Raw genomic sequence first — 22,003 nt, forward strand, 5'->3', positions numbered from 1 at the left:
AATTCAATAGTAATTAAAAATGTAAACTGATTTTGGCATGTTTAATTTTCCAAAATGTAACTTTATACGTCCTCTTTCTTGTAAAAGTTTAAATCTGTATCAGTATGTGAGTACTTTCGACGTTCAACATAACATTATCCAAAAGACTTTGTAGAAAAAAAAAAAACAGTTAACCGTACTAACACTCAAGCTCATACCCAGACCTTTACTAAAGCTTTCCTGTTGGTTCACTGTGACCACTATCAAGTTTTCAAAGTAAAAGCTCTAAAAACCCAGTGAATATAGTTAGCTAGTGAACATAGTGTAGCATTTAGCTAAATAGCCAGTATTCATCTCAGGGATTGGTGGTGACCAAAACAGAGCTAAAAGAGTAGGTATTGGACTTACATTCACCAGGTGGACAGAAACAGGACTCCAAATGAAGGATAATGTTGCTATGTAACTGCACGGTGTGTAAAGACGCAACTGTTCGCTAACATGTTCACCATAGATGAACTTGTAAGGAGTTCTGTTTAACCTGCAGTTTGTATCCACTGCCCCCAAGTGGCCAAATATAGTTTGTGCAGGTTTTAGGGCTCTATTATTGATGGTGCTTATAATGATATTTTAGACAATAGTGTGCTTCCAGCAGCGAGGCAACAGTTACAAAGCCCTTTCTTTATTGATTTAACTAAACTAAAAATAACCCTCTGAAGAAAAGAAAGAACTCGACTGTCTTGCAGAGCCCCAAACTTAACCTCACTCAATATCTTGACTGCAAGGCGGCCAACCTCATCAATGCTCTTGTCACTCAATGGGAGAAAACCCCTGCAGCCAGGTTCAGAAATCTTGTGGGTGGCATTCCCAAAAGAGCAGAGGCTGTTACAGCAGAATATTAACTGTCATGGTTTTGAATAGGATGTTGAACTAGCACTTTGGACGTGCAGCACACACAAATCTTGTCCTTTTTTTTTTGTGGACAAGATGTTTTGCCATTCGTCGTACAGGTAATGCAATAATTGTAATACAGTGTTTGTGGCGACTGCAGGTGAAGAGTTTGCTAAAGTATGAGACCTTCCTGTTGGCATATTAGTCAATTCTGTTAACCTGCTCAGCTGTGCTGGGCTCTGGTTTGGTTTTTAATTATATCCAATAGTGCAGAGTATCACCAGCCCACCAAGCTCACACACTATCGTCTGCAACAACCTTTTCCTCAGTGAGAGAGAGAGAGAGTCTAAGTAATGTAAAAATTCAACAATACATTAAAGCTGCACAAGTTTAAACAGCTGACGCCACACTAGGTCATCAGCATGCAGAAAGCTTCTGACTTTAAACAGACCTCGCTGTTTGTCAGACAGTCGATTCTAGCAATACTCAGTCATCTGTGGTGTTTGTGTTGTTTAACGTGATCTGCATGCCAGAAAAAATTGGTGTGTCTCAGTTAAGTTGGCATTTACAGAAGAGAAAAATACACAAAATGTCACAGTTGTGTAAACGTAAATTCCTTCCAGCTTTAGTATGAGCAGATAGAGAAAATGCACAAACCCCCCCAAAAAACTAAATAAATAAATTAATAAATAAACTGAATTTCAGTCTTAAAATTTCAATAGTTTGTTATACTACTTCTACTGTAAAGACAACTTAATAGAAACCAGTGTTTTCTGTAGGCTCCATTCATTCACTCATCACTCACGGATTTATTTCTTGGCACAGTTTCAAAATATGGCACGATCCAGGTTAGCTAGTAACAGTAGTGCACTGCAGAGCTTTGAATCCAGCACGCAATCACTCAAACACATACATCTGGAGTTCAAAAGGACTCAGCAATTTCCTCAGTTTTTCACAGTTGATTTGTGTTTTTAAATGGTATTAAACTCAGTCTGGGCTCCAACACAAACAGTGGAAAAGACAGGGATTCAGTGTTGTAATAGCAGCAGAGCTCAGAGAACCAAATAAATGAGAATTTGATTAAAAGATTTTCGGTCAATGTGGGATATAGAGAAAGAAATAGAGTGCTCCCACACCCTCGGTGTCTGAGGATATAAAACAATTGACTGTGAGAAAACAGAATAGATTATCACTTAGCTAAAAGAAAACCCTATCATCACTTCAAGGCTTTTGGCTTATGCACACAGTGTAAGTAAAATCTACAGCTGGGCCCCAGAGACAGAATCCTTGTCCAGAGAGGAGCTGAAGCTGTTTCAACCTTCACTTCACCTCAACATATTAGGTGCCTGCATCTCTAATGAGGCATTGTCCCCAAACATGGCTCAGTAAGTAAATAAGTAAAAGCTGAGCCATCTCTCTGTCTCATAGTCTGAGCACAAGTTTATTCGAGTATCTTGTGGTAGGGGAAGAGGGGCAGGCCTTCAGTGAAAGAAGGAATGTCCATGATGGTGACTGCACCTGCCATCTTGGGTGAGGCAGGAAGGAAGGTGAGCTTAGACACTTCGCCGTAGGTGGAGCTAATTAAATCCTCCTCTTTGCTTTCTTCTCCTCCTTGTTTTTTACAACCACCCTCCTCATCATTCTCTTCAGCACCAAATCCCACCACCTTGAGGAGACAGGGATACATTTAGTGTGTTGCCACATGCACAAAAGTAAAAGGGAAAAGAAAAATACCCTTCTTTTTCTCTGTCAAACGTGCACTTACACGCATGGAGGCAACCACGCACACACAGAAAACATACATAAAGGCGTTGCTTACATGCACGCTGAGTTTTCGGCTGTTCTGTCCTCGGTGTTCTTGGAACCAGGAGACCAGCTCATCCCTGGTCATCTGCTTCAGAGCCTCGATCTAAACACACACAAACACTGATGGTAAGAACCACGCTGGTGGGGCTGAAGGTCACATGACATTCATAGACAGTTTAAACCTCTATTTATCAATAATCTTACATTAGCACTGAATCAAATGACTACATGGTATGTGAAAGGGGTGGTTGATAGAGACATTCCACAGAATTATCACCCATTTTTAAGCCTCTTTTAGCTCATTATTGTTGTTTTTTTTCAGTCTCACCATTGTTGTTAAACCAGTTAATTTACTAACTGTACACAACGTGCCCAGCACCAGCGGGCTAAAAAGCCAGATATTTCCCTCAGGAGTTGGTGGAGACCAAACCAAAGCTAAAAGGAGGGTGAATATATTGGACTTACATTTGACAGGTGGTCAGAAACACGACTCCAATGGGATAAAAATGCTGCTATGCACCTGCCAGATTTGTAAATGGGCAATTGTTTGCTAACACATTAGCCATACACTTTTCAAAAAGGTGATGTGTCTGGGCTGTTTTTCTGTCAGTTTGTTTTCATGTACTTGTTGCCCCTAGAGGTCTAGACCAATTAATGGAGCTTTAAAATTAGTTAGAATTGAAGTGAAATGAAGAGTCAATACATGGTCCCCAAAAGCACAAGGCGGATGTATGTTTTTGTTTGTCTATTTGGCTGAGAATGTGTGTGTGTGTGTGTGTGTGTGTGTGTGTGTTGTCCTCACCTCTCTGTTGAGCCTGTTAAACACATACTGCTGTGTAACCACCTCGGCCCAGTTCCTGTCCACTTCCTCCCCAAGGTGTGTGTCCTCACATTCCTTCAGCTTCACTAAAGCAGTCACCTGTACAATACACACACATGCAGTACAGACTGTTCCTCTTCTACTTATACAGTAGGGTCTCACGTGGTTAGAAAATGTGTTACTAATCCACGAAAGTAACTTGAAGAAAAACTTTTGGACATTTCTAAAACTTTCTGGATATGTATAATTTGCTGTAACTTTTTTACTTTTCCATAACCATAGGAAGCTCACAAACATGCAAAACAGTACACACACAGACACAAACCTGAGTACTAAAGGCTTCCTCAGTCAGAGCACTGAGCTTCTCCCCAAATGAAGCCAAGAACTCTTCAATCTTCAACTCCACCTGCTCGGTACTGAGAGAGAAAAAGTTCACGAGGGAAGATAGATATGTTATAGGCTATGGGGTGTATTTGATTCCTTTAGTCATTCATCAGTTCTACTCGCTTCTCTTTCCAGGGCCACACCAATTATACCTTGGTTTTGGGAAAGCGGTTGAGATAAATTGTATCTTACTTTTGGGCAAATAAAATTTTAGGTCTGTGTTGCAGACTCACTTGAACTTAGTGGCCTGTGTTTCCACGGTGACAGAGAAACCCAGTACACCCGAGGTGTTTCTGCAGGTGGGGTAGACATGGTACCTGCAGCAGGAGATATGAAAAAAAAAAAAAAGACCACTAGAACCAGAGATGTTGAGAAGCCGGTAAACAGAGACAAAGCAAAATAACTAGATGACAAAGTTCATTACATTTTCCAAAATTTAATGTCCCACCCGTTCTGACTTTCTCTACTACGCACTCTGAATAAACCCTGTCTGGAAAGCAATGTGTTGGAATTTAATCATGTAGTAGTTAAAAGAAGAGACAGTCTCAAGTGTGGACAAATGTGAAAAGCGTTGTTTCAATGTAACTGGAGCAGTTATGTACAGACTTGCACAATGCAAATCCTCCAGTGTCTTAACAAGATCGACAACGGCTTGTTCTTACGGAAAACATAATAAACCACATCTATAACTTGAGTGGAAATGGCAACAAAAAGGAAAAAGATTTCAAAAACATAAAAAAATAAAGGAAAAAAAGGGATGAGGGGGTGCATATTGAGCAACAATAACGTGTGCCAAAATTACTGCTAATATATTAATTATTCACCCTTGTCTTATATTAAGGTAGGTAATAATTTAAATTGTATTAAAGATTTAATAATTTTGTATATTTCATACAAAAAGAAGCAAACCCATGTGCTTCAAAGCTGAAAAATACATACAAAAAGAAAGATCCAAGAAATATGCACATTTTAAATGTAACAAAAGAGATTTTTTTAATATAAATATAAGACAGAAAACGTTGACAAGACATAAAAATTAACAGTAAATAAATTCCAATTGATATGGTGGGAAAGTATCTAGGTAAAAGCAAGTTTGAAAAGCCGAGTTTTAAAATTTGTAAGTGAGAGATTAAAGGAAACATTACCTGGTTCAGTAACCCTTTACTGTAATTTCCCCTGTTTAGAGTTTATAAGCAGTATACAATCACTTAATACATGATTTATAAAAACAGAATAATGCAGTTGTAGGTATAGGTGTCTATTACGGTATTTGTAAACAACTACAACTCATCCTGTGGTCATTCATAAGGGGAGGCTGCTGTATAATTCGATAATGAATGACACTGTGGTAAAACACAGTTGTAATAATGTAAAATGTCTTCATAGGACACTATAATTTTTGATACCTGTTCATTACTTAATACTTAAACGTCCTTATAGTTGCGTATAACTGCATTATAGTATGTTATGAACCACTTTTTAAATGTTTGTATACTGCTTATTAATACTAAATAGGGGATATTAAAGTTTTACCACCTTTTGATTTTCCAAGATGTCAGAAATGCTTTTAACTAAAGCTACAAATTCTAATGGAGACATAACTAAATAAACTCACCCCAGAGTCTCTTTGGTCCTGAGGAAGTCAAAGCAGGGTTCCTCCATGTGCATCTGAAAACCCACAAGAACAACTCAGTCAAAGGTGGAGGGATGACCTGATGGGCTGACAGAATGAATGTAGAAATGGGTGGAGAAAAGGAAGTGAAACACCTCAATACTCACCACTAACAGCTCCATCAGTGTGTGCTCCCTTAAGGCCTTGGGGCCAGACTAGATAAAAAGTAGAGGGAAAGTAAAAATGGAGGTAAGGATGCTAAAATTGGTAGGTATTAAAGTTCTGATGTCAAAAATATGAAAGGTTTGATGTACCGCAGATGTGTGCACGTGTGTACCTGGTAGTAAACAGTGACCTCAGAGTTGGCGTCTCCCTTGTTGAGTGATTTGACTTTACAGATGTGGTGCTTCAGAGGAAGCTCCACCACTCTGAACATCACCGGCACCTCTGCTGGCAACTTGGAGAACTGCAACTTACTGCCAGAGGGAGAGAAAAGGAGGATAAAAGGGGAGGTAAGGAGGAGAGGAAGAAAGAAAATAGGAAGAACGTTTGAAAGGAGGGAATGAAGGAAAAATCATGAGTGAAGAAAGTGAAGGGGAAGCATGGATTTAACAACCAAAGCTAATGCAAATAACTGTGTATGGCAGCAAACATCTATTTGATTGTATAGTATTAGTGTTCTCATCAGGGAGTGCATTTAGTGTAAGAGCTGACTTACTCCGTGACATACTGCAGGAACTGCACAGACTCCTGAGGAGGAAATACAATAAAAGGATAATGAACAGGGAGATAAGAGAGAAAGAGAGTGAGGATAGGAAATCAGCAAAACATGAGAACAATGTCAAGTACACTCAGAATCCGCTGACACAAGGGCTAATTTCATCGTTAATCAATCTACTTGTCTGTGTACTGACTGCTGTCCACTTACAGTGCTGCTGAAGTTGCCCTGCACCAGTCCCTCTGCGTACAGCTCGGCCCTGAAGCTCCGGCTGAACTCCATCAGCTCATCGCTGGTCAAATCGGCCGTCAGAGCCTGATACTTCTCCACCATGGACCAGCGAGAGTGCTCCAGGATCAGCAAACGAACGTCCCTGAGAAAGAGGAAAGGAGGACGTGGAGAGGGAGGAGGAGCGAGAGAGAGAGAGAGAGAGAGAGAGAGAGGGAAAAAAAAAAAAAAGGACGGCAAGAGGCGCAGGCTTTTGTGTTTAAGGTTGTCACCACTGTCACCACTAGAAGGCATCACAGACTTGGTGCTGAGTCAGAAAGTAAGATGGAAATGCCAGAGAAAGAGAAAACAGACAGAATAGAAGGCAACTCACTTGCCAAGTTTTTCCGGTTTAATGAGGATGTTGAAGTAAGTTTTTTTGAGCTGCTCTGAGAACATGCTGAAGACGTCAGGGGAGGCAGAGAAATTAGCCAGGTGGTCAATGATCAGGTGGAACAGCAACTAAAAAGAGAAATGACAGAAGGACAGATCAACCATCACTATGATGAATGTGAACAATAGAAACACATTTGTGTGGTTGTCTAGAATAAATATGTGACTATGCACCTATGACATTATGTCTAACCGAGCAATTTTTACAGTGATCATCTGTTTAAAAGTGGTTTTAAAAATTATTCGCTTTATAAATGTAATGCATGAAATCGTATCCAGGTCTGTCTGTATGTGCAGTATCTCCTGGTACATTCACTCACAGAGAGTTTGTGGTTGAATCCTTTGACCTTGATGACCAGGCCGTGCTCACCGGCCACCAGTTTATACTCCAGCTGGGCCACTTCAGCCTCGTAGGCCGGCTCTGCCAGGTTGTGGCCCAGGATGTTGACCAGAAGGTCGAACAAGACCACACTGAAAGGGGAGGGAGGGACAGGAGTGAGAATGGAGAGATAAGATGGGGGAGATGTTTAGGGAGGAAGGGGAGAAGGAGGGAGAAAGGTGAAAAGGAAAAAAAAAAAGGAGGGAAGTGAAGGAGGGAGGAAAGGAGGTGAGAGAGATGAGGTGGAAGGGCAAGAGGGGGATAGAGAAAAAAAAAAAACAAGGCAGAAAAGAAGCAAAACAGAGAGGAAGACAAGTAAGATCAAGAATGAAGAGTAGGAATAGAGGAAAGAAAGTGAAAGAAAAAAGGAGGGTTAAAAGGAAGATCAAAGTGATTAAAGGGACACGGTGATGAAATTGAAAGCAGAGGGAGCAGGGCAATAAAGAGGGTGAAGGGTGGCAGAAAAGTAGCAGATGTTAATGAGTATTAGAACGAAAAAAATAAATACTATTTTCACAAGAATGTATCTGAACCTGTACTTACTTCTTAGCAGATTGTTGGATTACAGGAGAGATTAAGTGGAATCTGATGTAGGCTGCAGCATGAGAGAGGACAAACAGATATCAACACCTCTGTTATGATATTAAATGCAATAACGGAAACATCTTGCATGCTAAAGGATGCACAGTACTAGCACAATGACACACATTTCACCTTTTGGGATTTTGAATTTGTTGTCCTTCTTGTACCACAGGCAGCCCCTGTCGCTGTCGGCTATCCGCACAGGGAACTCTGTGTCTGGGCAGTCAGAGGGCTTCAGGGTGAAGTCAGTGGCTGAAAAAAAATGCACGTAAACAATAAATCATCATTATTCCACTTGGTACATTCTCATAAATAATGCGTGAGTTTCAACAGTTTGTCCAGTTTAGGGATAAACATTAAGCTACTTGTCAACAGAGAGAAAAATGTCGCCCCCTAATAAATGATTCAGGAACCCTTGGGCCCATAAGTGAAGACGCATCATCTCTCCACATTTTGTCAGAATTGGAAATGAGGTTCTGTGGCCCTTCCAAAATGTAGAAACAGAACACTATGCCAAAATGTATCAGCCCTTAAAGTTTGGTCAGAATTGTACCAGAGCTGCCTTGTTTGCCATGTAAGAGGTTAAAAGTCTTGACTTTTAATTAATATACTCCAATTGGGTCCATGAATGCTGCGTACGGAGTTGGCAGGAGGTGATCTTACCACACCTCTGTAGTACACTCTGCATTTCTGCTTGAGTCCAGTGGCTGTAGGCTGCATTAGCCACTACGAGCATAACACACCCAAACCTTGGACCGAACTGTTGGCAGTCAAGTTGTATTGTGGGTAATGCAGGCACCAGGAATGCGGAGAATAAAAACTGATGATGATATCTGGTCCTGCTTCATTGATTTTGAAACTCTCTTAATAAACTATAAAACAATGGTATAGAAGTGAAATGCTAAATCTGTGGAGTACTAATATTAGTATTATTTACCAGTAATTATATAGCTATAATAAGTATTAACAGAGATATATTTCAGCTTTTTAAATGTGTCTTTCTCAATGTCGATTAGTCAACAGTAATGAAGTGACTGGTATCTGAAACGGTGCTGAACGGGGTTAGAATCACTGACAGGTAACGGTGAAATCACCCAACCTCTTCTAGAGAAATAAATCCTGTTCAAATGAGGCTTAAGATACAGAGGGTGAGTTCACAAGTTTGAGCTTGTATTATAACACCTTAATTATATCAGCGACTAACAAGGGAGTGTTACACATGACAGAATACATTGACAAAAATGCACTGTTTCACCAGGTTTGGTCAATATATCTTGACAGATGAATTTTGAGCAAAAGTACAAATTGCTCAGCCACGTCTTGTTTATGATCGTCTTCTCGGACACTCGCAGCTTTTGTGCCTCAAGAAACACACTTTTTTTTTTTAGCACATGCTGCACAAAGAATTTTATTCACCCACCAATGAACTTGTTCTCAGCGGGAAGGTGGAGGTCGTTGTTCAGCTGCCGGTGCCCTGCCCACCGCTCAATCCACTCCTGCTGGATGTCTGTGAGAAGGGAAAACATCTATTAGCACACAAGATATATTTTATTATAGCTATAGATTGGTGTTTTGAGTTGAGTGACTTTAATCCTTTATGCAACTAAAGTGAAAAATTGGTTTTGTACATTTTCTTATTTAAAGGCTGTTCCAACACCATTGTTCACCATCTAACAAAACAGAGATAAATACTGGCATATCTACTGCCTCTCTGCATTATATCAGGCTGAATATCACAACACAAGGGGAATAAAGGCAATGTATTCACCGAATCCCTACATTGTGGGAGCTGTCTTGATGACAGTAAACAAGCATACACACATATATATATACAGAAACTCAAGAACACACCCTCCACGCTGTATTGTGTGCCGAACCACTTCTCCCTGAGGGGACACTGGCCCTCATGTTCGGGTGACAACAGCATCAGGTTGGCTTTTTCAGGGGTGAGGAGGGACAGAGCTGCACTGATCACCTACACACAGAAAAAGACACGCAGGCAAAATAAAATAAATAAATACATTTTAAAAAGCAGCAAAGAGAGGAGAGTAAAATGTTTTTTTCCCCCCCTTTGTTTCTAAATTGCTTGTTTGTGTGAGAACTATTTCAGCTGTCAGTCACAATAAGAAGCAGAAAAACTGAAAAGAAGTTACTGTCATCACAGAAAATATGCAAAGCCACAATTAGACTGTAGCTTTTGATGCAAAATAATATCCACCAATCAAATAAAGCGCCAACAACTCTGGCAAATATATTTCTGGGATATAAGCTACAAAATCATTAACATATCACAGAGGAAAAACATTTTTCCACTTTTCATAACATCTTTATCAAAAAAAAAGAAAAAAGAAAAAAGAAAAAGAAATATAGGATTTCAGAAAAACCCTGAAATGGTTCACTCCTTGAACTACTGAATGACTTACTTCTGGGTCAAACTCAAACATCAGCTGATCTCCTGTTAGGAAATCTTCTTTAGGGAACAGCTGCATGTTCTCACAGATGTCCTCAACATACTCTATTGGGTCAATCTAACAAGAAGAAATTCAGCCTCAGTGGTCATGACGCAATTTTAACGTACTGTTTGTCCAAACGCATCCGACACAGCAGCACATGGATATTTGGATTCTTACCTGCTCCTGATAGTGAAACTCATTTGCTTCGATCTTCTGAATCTCTTCATATATTCTGAATGCATGAGCAAACAGACAGAATTATTACCTTCATTCATCCCAGACAAAAGCTCAAATGTCACAACATCAATATTCCTTAAGACAGATTAAGGATCATAACGCGAAAAAAAATTGAGGGCATAAATATACAAATGAACACACAGCCAACCAAACACATTAACCTGTCAGTGTGCAATATAATGCAGTATCTACTGCCTCCGACCCTACAGTGTACCAAAAAGCCAGACAGACAGAATAAATAAGTTGTGTTTAAGTTTTAAGGCAGTTGTTTGTACATCTGTGTCGTGTTGTTTTTAGTTTTGTATGACTCTATGCATGTGTGTGTGTGTGTGTGTGTGTGTGTGTGTGTGTGTGTGTGTGTGTGTGTGTGTGTGTGAGTGAGTGAGTGAGTGAGTGAGTGAGTGAGTGAGTGAGTGAGTGAGTGAGTGAGTGAGTGAGAGAGACAGTACCTTTGCTGTGGCCCAAGTGTCTGCAGCATCTTCAGGTACTGGAACACCAGGTGTGTCACCTGTAAAAGACCACAGACAAGAAGTAGATGTCATAACTTGAAGTGTTTCAGTATTAATAAACCACATTACCACATTCATTTGTTGGTAAAAATAAATTGAACTGGTAAAAATCTCTTTTTGTCACCATTAACGATGGGGCTTAAGTGAAATGCATTAACCATAACAGTTACACTGATGCAAGAAAGAGGCTGCCAGTCACGTTGACTATGGTTTTATGATTAGTCATTAGAACAAACTATGACAACCATTTGAAAAAGGTGACTACATTTAGACACTAAAACAGAAAGTAATGTGTGTATTTATTCGCCACCTTTTAGCGATTCAAACGTGAAGGAAAATGTCAGCCCTGTCTTGAGAGTAATAATTATTAACTGCGAACAAAAGGATTCTCAGTCCTGACCAATCTGATTGTAAGAGGAGAATACAGGAAGTATGACTTTCATAATTTCTATGGATGCAAAGGCTGCATTCAACAGGCAATTGCGTTTTAAACCTGAGCGATTTAAAACAAGCACATTTCTTTAGCACTTTTAGTACTTTCTTTTTTAAGCTCATGGTTTTCTTTGTAAGTATTTGTAGTATTTTGTGTATTTTAGTATGTTTAAGATGGTCAACTTTTGAAATGCAAAATCTTAGCACTTTAAAGGAACTTGGACGTTTTGGGAACTATGCTTTTTCTGTGCCAAGACCGGTCAAGAAATAGTCCATTTCTCTCTCCAGGTCTCATCTTTTATATTTATGGTATTTTGTGTACTTAAATATGTTAATGTGATTTATTTGTATGATGTGTTGAATTTTGCCCTGTCTGTCCTGCACAATGAGCCCACCAAGGCAAGTTCCTAATAAAGTCAACTCAGCTCATTGTACAACTGTAGCCTTGCATCTGTGAACGAGCATTTCCCGGAGATGCAGTGAGTTTTTTGTTTTTTGGTTGTTGCTTGCACCAGTTTCATATGTTGGTTACTTGCTGCACGTCTAATGGGAACAGAAGTGCAGTATAAAGCTTGACACTGATCCAGCAGCAAAACTGCAACTGTGGTGTCGAGATTGACAGAGTTTAGTGCGGTCCACAGAACCTTCCACCTTCTGGTCCCTCTACTCTACTCAAATCAAGTGAATTTATTTAAAAAGCACATTAAAAAAAACAATAAATGTTGACTCAATTGATCAAGACAACCCTGAACTGAAGCTAATATGATTGTCAGCTGTCCTTAACACAACCGCAGGTACAGTGCGCTGATGCATCCTCCTAACCTCACACTCTTACCTAGTGAGCCTCGCGTGTGCCACATAGCATACAAGAGAGTTTTCATTACCTGGTAGAAGTTTTGGAAACCTTCGTCAGTGAGAGTGATGGAGATGGAGAAGATGGAGTAGGTGGTGTTTTGGTCAAAGCCAGTTTCACTGTTTCCTCCAAACAAAGCCAGGGCCCAGCACCTAAACACACAAACACACACAGAGACAGGAAGACACACACACAGAGACACACACACACAGACACAGACACAGACACACAGACACAGAGTTTTAAAAACTGCTGGTAAAGATGCACTCCCTGCCATAAACTGGAAAGAGAATGCACAAGGGCAAAGAGTAAAAAAAAAAGTATCACTCCATGTTTCTCAAGTCCAGTTTTGTGGTCTTGTTTAAAAAAACAAACAAAAAAAGAAAACAACAATAAAACAAAAAAAAACTCTGAATGAAGAAAATACATGTATCATTCTATTATGCGTTCATTAGTGTAAACATGAAAAAAATCTTCCAGAAACTTGAAACTTACCTGAGTTGGATAATCCTTCAAAGTGAACATAATTACTGCTTTTATCTGTATAAAGACATGTTCTAAATGTTTGATGATGGACTTAAAAAAAAAGATGATTTTTTTTTAAGTCCGCACTGCATTACCACACAAGTAGAAAAGATGTTCACTGTGAAGAATCACACCAAGCGAGTTTTAAATCTCTGAAGGTTTCATACTGCTACTACTTTCATACTGGAATGAACTGAAACCAGTGGTGGGAGAAGTAAATGAAAAAAAGTATGATGTACTTTTGAAACTGGCCTGCAGTGATGTAGAGAGCACATTTTTATTCATCTGCTGTACAGTAAATGTACTAACACCTGCAAAAATGCTAGTATGGCCCTTTAAACGTCAAGGCATCTGATCAGCATCCCGAACAGTGTGTGTGATGGTCAGACCACTCCCCACTTTCAATGAGGGGGACAACAATGGCCCAATTTCAAACCAGCCTCTCGGGCCTTGACGCTGTGATTGTCTGAACTCAATAAAAACAACCACTCTACTGCCTCAGCAGTTTGTTTCGACTGGGAATTGAGACCGAGTACACTCAAATTTCGACGTTGTCTTTTAACAACAATTGAAAACACCATAAACAGGAATATTCTAACCCTCCAAGTGGTGCCGATTGTAAAAGGACTAATGGATGGGCTCGTGGTATTGTGGAACTACAGAGAGTTTGGTGAATCACTTTGCCCCTTAGCAACAAGAAGCTAAAATGCTCTTGTACAACCACATCCAGGGATGAGAATGTATGAATCACATCGTCAAGTGGGCTGGCAAAGTGTATAGTTTGAAGACTGGGCTCCAAAACTCCGGGTTCGCTCAGAGCATGAAAAAAACTCATGTATACCCGGCAAATCCAAGACTTTTTAACTGGGTTCTGGAGTGCCCTCAAATCACCAAAACAAACAGACAGAGGCAATAACACTCACTTCCTCCTGAGCACTGAGAGGATGCTTCCTGTGCCTTCATGGCCAATCAGCCAAGAGATGTAGTGGAGAGGCTTCACTCTGAAAAAGAAGAATAAAAATGAAAAGGAGAAACAAAAAACATTGATGCAATCCCTTTACAATCAGAGCAAAGCATGGTATCTTTTGGCTTGTCTAATTCTGTGTTTATATGAAGAGCTAATACTCTGCAGAGAGGAGACAAGGACATGAAAAAAAGATAAACACGTTTGATGCAATTTCTCTCAAGTTAGGGGAAAGCATGGTCTGTTATAATGTTGTCTAATTCTGCAATTATGTACCCGGCACCATGTACTGTATATCTACTGTATGCACCTCACCTGTAATGTTTTTCCTGAGGAGGAAGAGCCCAGGTGATGTTCAAAGCATGTACTTTCCGAACAGGAACAACTGCATACACACAAACGCAGTAAAAGAAACACCGTGATAGAAAGGTAACCAACTGCTGGTTTGTATTTCCTCTACAGCGCTGGTCCCCAACCTTTTTCGGCTTGTGATTCATTGAAACAAAGATACGCGACCTTGCAGAATTTTATCTGTTTGCATATATTCACAGGTTGTGAGCGGCTTAACGAAAGTCAATTTTTCTTCTCGGATTCTTTTATTATAACTGAAAAGGTAAAACCATCCAGTAAATAATAAGAAAAAACAAAGATCAGCAGTAAGCCTGAGAGGAGAGAAAAAAAAAAAAATCTGCCTCATTCTGTGAGGCAGAAACATTTCTTTCTCTATTACTATCTTTTAAACCATCTCTTGACCCCCTCAGTCTTATTTAAAGGTTGGGAACCACTGCTCCTCAGGACCAGACTACTCCAGATATTTTCAGACATAACGCAGTAAGATGGATCAGTACCTCTGTAGAGCTTGTTGAAAGCTGGTGTCTCAAAGGGATCCAGCATATCAGAGAAATCTGGCTTGGGCAGACCACTTTAGACACAAAAACAGAATTATGAGCAGCAACAACGCTGAATGCATTAACACCAATTAAACAATGTCAGTATGTCACCACGTGTCACTAAATGTGTCTTAAACCCCCCATAATGCTTTTATAAAAATCTGATTTCTAAGGTTTTTAGGAAAACAAGAGAGAAAGCATGTATTATACTGGAATTGCACTGGATATTTTTTAAAAAGAGAGAACTGAAAAAGTTTCTAGAACAAGTTTGGGGACGTCGTTATTGTTTACATATCACAAAAATAACACCTTGTTTCTGCCAGACGTCAATGTCAACTTTTCATATGTTTTTAGCTTGCCGATAATGAATTTAGCTCATCTTAAAAGGAGCTAAAGTCGCTCAAGAAGATTTTATAAACTCGTAGAGGTGCATGTAATCCTTTAACTGAAATAAAAGCCTTAAAAACTGGTGGTTATGTGGTTTGCACTTAACAGTGATGTGCATGTTGATCCTCTAGAAAAACCTACTGCAGTGACTCATAAAGCAAACAGAAGTGCAGCTCTGTAAGAAAACACTAACTAAGCACGACTTTAGGGAGAAATTATCGCTTTCAGGTGTACGTTGTTGAAAAACAACATCTGAGATCAAGAGAGTTAAAAAAAAAAAAAAAGCCAAGGAGGAGACGGAGGAAGGCTTGACATTTACATTTGAGCAAAGTCTCAAAAGGATATTCAGACTCAATCTATATCACACCAGCACCTCATCACAGTGACTGAGAGCCTCCTTCAATACTCACTTGTTAGGCACCTTGCTGAAGATCTCTCTCACCCACTCCTCCAAAGTGTCCAGCTTCTCTAAAAGGACCGACCGAGTGAAGGAGGATAAATTAGATTTTAAGTGTGTCTAAATAATTCTGGCTGAAAACTCATAATTCTGGGTTCTGGGGAGAATTCAGTGCAATGCAGAGGGTTCGTTTTAAAGCAGCTGTAGTGTTGGCAACAGGCTTTGACTGCATTTTGCCCTTAAAAGGCCCGATCTATAAACTGTTTTACCCTATACAGTAGATTACAGGTATATTCACATGTATCATTATGATGTTAAAATATTGATAAGATGTCACTTTTTCTCTTTCTAACCAAATAATAGTTGAAAATATACATCTGTTATAGAATTTCTATACATTACTGATATAAACAAAACATAAAACAGCATCAAAAACCAACTGCAAATATAATATATATATTTAAAAAAAAACAACAACAAACAAAGTGAATAGAGGCTCCAGTCTTGTCACCTCTGTCAAGAAGGTTATGTGATCACCCGTGTCTGTCTGTTTTGTTGGTTTGTTGGTTTATCTGTCAGTGGGATTACACAAAAAGCACTGAACCGATTTGCACCGAACGTGGTGGAGGGCTGGGGCAGGGAAGAACCAATTAAATTTTTGGTGGCGGATCTAGTTCATTTACTATGAATTAGAATTTTTTTCCTGAAGTCTGGTTTATGTTGTTTGACATTGGCCTCGGCGGAGGTCTGGGATCTACGGAGCGCATTTTCTAGTTTGTACGTTGGTGGTGGGGAACCCATTTTTGTTTACACACATTTGGCTTTTGCATTTACATTTGTGATACTATTTTTGTTTTATGCACTTTTTCTACAACAATCATGCAATGTATTACACGCATAATCTTAAATCACTGATAAAAACCTCCCTGTTTACTGAGCGCTCTCCTACAGTGTGGGTCCACTCCTGCCCTGCTTTAAACTCGTTTTACCTCTGGCCACGCTGATGCGTGTGTGCAGAGGTGTGCTCTGTTGCACCTGTAACCACAACGTAAAGTGATGCCACAGTGTCCTAGAGTACACATGGAAATCACTGCAGCAAGGTGACAAGCCGAAGCACTAGAGGTCAGAGGACGCCTTTCTGGGTCATTTTCTTGCAGATTCAGAATTAAGGCTCATGTTTTAAGAATAATTTAAACTTTTTCATTTTTCCTTAAGCATTAGTGTTTCAATGCCTTATTTTGCCACTTAAATGCTGGTTATATATAGATTTTTTGTTGTTTTAATGCAATCAGTGATCACTGTTGCAGGTTGATCACCTTTGCATCACTTTACACTGGTAGATATTTTCTTTATGTGCAGACAGGTTTATCAAGCATTAGAGATTGTAACATGAAAGAATCTGACTTTTACGGAACAAAAATTAATAATAATTCAGCTGTTTCATGAGGATGATTTTTCTCAGCACAAATGTCAAAATTAGTCATCATTTTACTTGTATGCAGTAGTTAATTAGCTGTCTGATATTTTCTGTGAAGCCCTGAAAAAATGTGTTAGATATTTTGTATCCCACTTTGTTTTGAGAAAAAAAGCAATTTGAGTTGATTCAGGATTGATTATCTACAGCTGGCTGAACAGGGATGAACTGAATCGTTATTAAGAGTTGTGACTAATGATTATTTTAAATTGTTGATTAATCTACCGATTTCTTCATTTGAATCGATTCATTTAGAGTATGAAATTAATGAAACCAATCACAATTCTAACAATCTACTTATTGATTAGTTCCCGATGTACATGAATGGGACAGATTTTCCTAACCTTTTGACTGCACAGCCAGAGTCATGTAGTGAGCCGAGTAGTGTTTCTTCCAGAAGCCACGCAGCCGCTTATAGACATTGATCTTCTTCTTCTTTGGCTCCTGCTTTAGTGTCTGGGCATTCCCTAGTGTTGTCACAAGTGAGAAATCAATTCAACAGAACTATAACAGTTTACAAATGTAGGGATACCAGCAACAAAGGCAACTTGGCGTTGGTCTCAGTTCTGCTGTTTGTTATTGCAGAACATATCCCAAGGAGGCCCTTGTGTGTATTATGTGTCCCAGCGGATGTGTTTGCCAACTCACCCCAGCAGAACTTGCCCATAGGGTGTCCAGGTTTGGCCAGACTGCCAAACAGCATCTCCTTCCTGTGGGAGTCCGACGGCTTAGCCAGCTGGTACTCTGACAGACAGAAGGAGAGACAGAAAACTCAAGACGGCAGAGAAAGAGGGCGATCGATGGTGTGCAAAAGAGCTGCGTGATGAGGCACAGGGCAACGCGATTGATGAAAAGTTCAACTCCAAGCACAAAAGCTGAAATTTAACCTCTCAGTACGGAGGAGTAATGCACAGAGGCACCGGGACTCACCACTGTCAACGGCCTCCACCTCCCTATCAATGGCGTCTCGGATCATTAGGGGGCAGATGAAGAATTGAGCCCACCTAAAAGGGTGACAGGGACAGAGAGGCCATAATCAGGGGCTACATACCAGCCAGAGGGAGAGGACACAGGGCAGACAGACACAATCAGATGTAGACTGATACACACCACAGACAGCAGCAGAGGGGATACTGACTGAGCCTGTAATGTTTGTCCCAATCTGCTGGTACACATTATAAGCCAGTGTTAAACCGTATTCTGAGACCTGAATATGAATTGCAGCTTTTTTGCCATTGTTAACATTTTGATCATGCTTTATGACATACTTTATTTTGACAGGTACTAGCAAAAATTATGCCCACATTTTAACAACATTTAGACATGGTCAAAAATTCCAGTACACTGAAATCACAGCTTTCAAAAATTGGACCCCTATCTAAATACTACGGGGTTTGGTAACCGCTGTCAAAATAAATCATGAAATAAAGTACAATAATTGCAGTGACGATACAACTGAAATTCCAAATCAGGTCACAGAGTACGGTGTAACACCGGTTGTACCCGCAGTTTGAGAGTTCAAACATAAAAACCTATCTATGTCCCACAGAGTAACATTTAAGGACATGACAGTGCGTTTTCTGTGTATGTACAACAATCCCAGGATACGGCTTTAAGTGTCACAGGGTGTCCAAAGAACGATCACCTTGTCATTGATACGTAATAACTGTCTATCCTATTCTTATTCCTGCATTTTGTGTGTATCCATAAATCATCTGATGGTTCTCTAGAGGCCCACTTCTTAAGAGCAACTTGCTCCAAAAACAAGTAAAACTTCAAATGCTTCCTCACCTGTCAAGAGCCTCTTTGAAGCTTTTCCTCTGGACATCAAATTGGAAGATGGTCCTCTCACAGTCGGTGGAGGCATTGTCGCTCCCTCCGTGCTTTTTGAGGAAAGCATCAAAGCCGTTTTCTGAGGGGTACTTCTCACTGCCCATGAACACCACTGGGACACAGCGTAAAAACAGTAGGTGGGAGAAGAGAAGAGAAGAGAAGAGAAGCGAGGAGAGGCCCACTATTAACTTAAATGTTGAGGGCATTATGGCGAGGCCTGCATTAGAAACTAATCCCAACGCTCTCTCTCATACAGGAGCTCTTAAGACAAAATCTGGATCTATAAGAAATTGATTTTCAGGCAATATTGTGGTTACAAAGTGCATATTTATAAAAATAAGAACAGATTTCTAAATGACCTAAAGTTACTTAATGCAAATTTTCTTCAGTTACTGCTAATTGTGCAGTCTTCTGTGTGATCTACATGGGTATTTGGAGGTGATTGGTTAGATACCCAGAGAGCAGAAGGAATTGCGGGTCAAAAGGAGCCCAAAAGCTCATTTTTGTCCTGCAGCTGCATAGTGGTTTAATCTGGCCCTAAGAGAACGGTATTCTGGGAAATGTTGGATATTATTAAGTAAGTAAAAATAGAAAAAAAAAAAAAAAAAAAAAAAACAGGAAAGAGGGCACACTTAATAACTAAAACAATAAAGGACACCTGGTATCCATTTGAAATTGTGATTACTGATAGGAAACAATATCTCTGAGGATGAATAAACAGTTGAGTCAAACAAAAACAGCACTTGAAACACTTCTCCAAACAAATTACTTGAATCTCTCCGGTTAATTACTTACTGTGTTCCAGAAAGTGGGCGAGCCCAGGGAGGTCACCAGGGTCACTGAAGCTGCCCACTCCAACACACAGTGCAGCTGCAGACTGAAACACACAGGATATCAAGTCATTTTTGGGTCCGGCGATGCACTTAAAAGGATAAGTCTAGAGATATTTTTCTTATTGTGGAAAAAACCCCATTGAAAGACCAAAACCAGCAAATGAATTGATTATAGTAACATGTGCTGCCTTTGTAGCCAAAACCTGATAAGCTTATTTATGTGTGAGAAAGAGATCAATTTTTGTCCAAAAACTACTAAAAACATACGAATGAACCACACTGTTGTACTGGATGACATGTTCCCTCATTCTAGGTTGTTCCATCCTGCTGCTGTAAATTTTACTAAAGCACCAAGTCCATGGCTGAAAACTATCCCTAAAAATCACACTGTTTACTCTTACTACTTGTGTTTAAAGGTGTGTGTATTTAAAATTACTAAAATTGTTTCCAGTTTGTGCTGACTATTTGATTCATTAATTGTCATGTTACTGATTCAATATATATAGGATTTCAGCACATATTTCTTTACTTGCTAAAAAAAAAAAAATAATAAAAAAAATGAATGGAGCTCTACATTAAAACTTTCAAGTGGTACCTGTTTCTCTGCATTTCCTCTCTTCTTTTTCCCCTCCTTGTCATCATCTTCATCATCATAGCAGCCCTTCTCGTCGTCATCGTCTTCCTCAGACTCGTCCTCCATTTCGTCTCCAGATTCATCCTCCTCCTCCTCCTCTTCTTCTTCTTCTTCACTTTCATCTTCTCCATCTGTGTCCTCGTCTTCCGATGCTGCTGGTCCACTGTAGTCTGAAATGAGCAAAGCTCGCAGTCCGTTCTCCAACACAATGTACCTGAAGGGAGTACAGTCAAGGGTGAAACAGCACAGAGACCTTTGAGAAACAGTTTTGTAACATCATGTTTTACAGCTTTCATTGTTTTGTCCTTATTTTGAGCAGGCTGTTAAATCAAATGTTTCTTTGTAGACTGCATCTTATACCCTTTGAGACGCACTTGCTCTGTGCTTTTTCACATCAAATTTTCTGTGTATGCCCCACACAGGCCTCAGGCACTGGTGTGTGCTTATAGCATGAAATCGTCCCATCAAACTACGATAATACTGTACTGATCCAGCTGGAAGAGAGGCTCGATATCATTTTTGGATCTGGGTTAGTGGATCTAGGTCATTTTCTCAGCACTTTCACATTCGCAAATACAGAAAATAGTATCCTCTGATGTATATCATTGCATATGAGATCATATTAATAACAATGACTGAGAATAAACGTAATAGAGGAGATTAATCATGTAACAGGACTAAAGTACATTGTGTAATTTAAATACTCAGGAGAATGGCAACATCTAGTATGAAAGCTTTAGAGAGCAGTAGATGTTCCTTTACCTGTACTGTTTGGGGTCACTGGGGGACTTGATGATCTCGCTGTCTCCAACATTGTCCTCTCCTCCTCCACTTGCGTCCCCCGCAGCCAGGCTCACCTCCCGGGACACCGGCTCTGGGTCCTGTGCTGAGGCCCCTACTTGGACCGAGCCCGAAGAGTCGGACGCCGCGGCGTTTCTGGACTTGTTTGTCTGCGGCATCCTCGGCAGAGATGATGAGACTTTGGCACTGGGGGCTGACAGCAAGGCGCGACCATAAACAACAGGACAGCTCGCTGTCACCGGTAATTTACTCTTCAGCACGTCAACGCACCGTGTTCAGCCTAAACAGAGCTATGATGAAGACCCTACCTGACAGACGAGTACGGAGGAAATGAAAACCCAGAAACCAGTGGAACCAAGACAGCGCAGAGAAACTCTCCCTATGGCTGAGGCCTGTAGGTCTGAATCTGAGCTGTCACACACACCAGCCAGCGCCCACAATACAGCTATTCACACACGCTTGTCTGGTGGTTTCGCCCTATTCAGCTGGATGTCAGCTAAAATACGACCCGGGCAGACCACCCCAACCAAAACCAGAGCCTCGCATCTGCGCAGGCACAGCAACACAGACCACCAAGAACCACCAAAAACACAACTATGTAGAAATGACTGCAGTATCCTTTACATACAGAGAAAGGCAAAAAAGAAATGGGTGTTACAGGCTAGTAGAAGGTCATGTCAACATATGACAAATATATTTTTAAAATAATCTTTGGCTGGCTCAGGTAGGAATTTGTTTCAAGGCAAAGCCAAAACGAAAAAAACTTTTAGTAGTAGTTCATGAAGCCGGTGAGACAACAATGTATCCATACCTTCCTCCCAGCTCACAGCAAAGGGCCTCCGCATATGTGACGCGAGTGTCTCCCCAACATGAAGCGCTGTGATTCGCTGAGAGGAACCGGCCCTTCCTCAAGGCGACCTCCGATTGGCTCTAGCGGCGCAGGGGCGTGGCCG

At 40.3% G+C, this 22,003-nt stretch overlaps 1 protein-coding gene across 1 annotated transcript; it reads right to left on the reverse strand.

Moving 5' to 3' along the window:
- Nucleotides 1-1,125: 1,125 nt before the first annotated feature.
- On the reverse strand, nt 1,126-21,926 carry LOC120795466 (nardilysin-like). The gene is made up of 32 exons (XM_040137408.1): nt 21,862-21,926; nt 21,012-21,243; nt 20,211-20,463; nt 19,578-19,659; nt 18,741-18,894; nt 17,880-17,953; nt 17,598-17,693; nt 17,294-17,416; nt 15,489-15,546; nt 14,650-14,723; nt 14,117-14,186; nt 13,761-13,838; nt 12,344-12,464; nt 10,968-11,026; nt 10,459-10,513; nt 10,252-10,356; nt 9,680-9,803; nt 9,249-9,335; nt 7,961-8,080; nt 7,790-7,841; nt 7,188-7,338; nt 6,809-6,936; nt 6,418-6,580; nt 6,208-6,239; nt 5,827-5,965; nt 5,657-5,704; nt 5,493-5,545; nt 4,111-4,194; nt 3,819-3,909; nt 3,476-3,592; nt 2,687-2,776; nt 1,126-2,533 (listed from the first exon to the last, which is right to left on the reverse strand). The coding sequence occupies exons 1-32, from the start codon at nt 21,893-21,895 to the stop codon at nt 2,309-2,311; spliced, it is 3,372 nt and encodes a 1,123-aa protein (XP_039993342.1). The 5' UTR covers nt 21,896-21,926; the 3' UTR covers nt 1,126-2,308.
- Nucleotides 21,927-22,003: the final 77 nt, after the last annotated feature.

This window comes from Xiphias gladius, chromosome 10 (genome assembly GCF_016859285.1).
Source record: "Xiphias gladius isolate SHS-SW01 ecotype Sanya breed wild chromosome 10, ASM1685928v1, whole genome shotgun sequence".
Taxonomy (NCBI): Eukaryota; Metazoa; Chordata; class Actinopteri; order Istiophoriformes; family Xiphiidae; genus Xiphias; species Xiphias gladius.

Bases quoted from the DNA above. Each gene is read 5' to 3' on its own strand.
- LOC120795466 (XM_040137408.1), bottom strand. From the start codon at position 21,895: ATGCGGAGGCCCTTTGCTGTGAGCTGGGAGGAAG. The intron at 6,937-7,187 runs GTGAGTGAATGT...TTCTCTTTTTAG, and splicing joins GATTCAACCACAAACTCTCT to TTGCTGTTCCACCTGATCAT. The intron at 6,240-6,417 runs GTAAGTGGACAG...TTTCCTCCTCAG, and splicing joins AGGGCAACTTCAGCAGCACT to GAGTCTGTGCAGTTCCTGCA.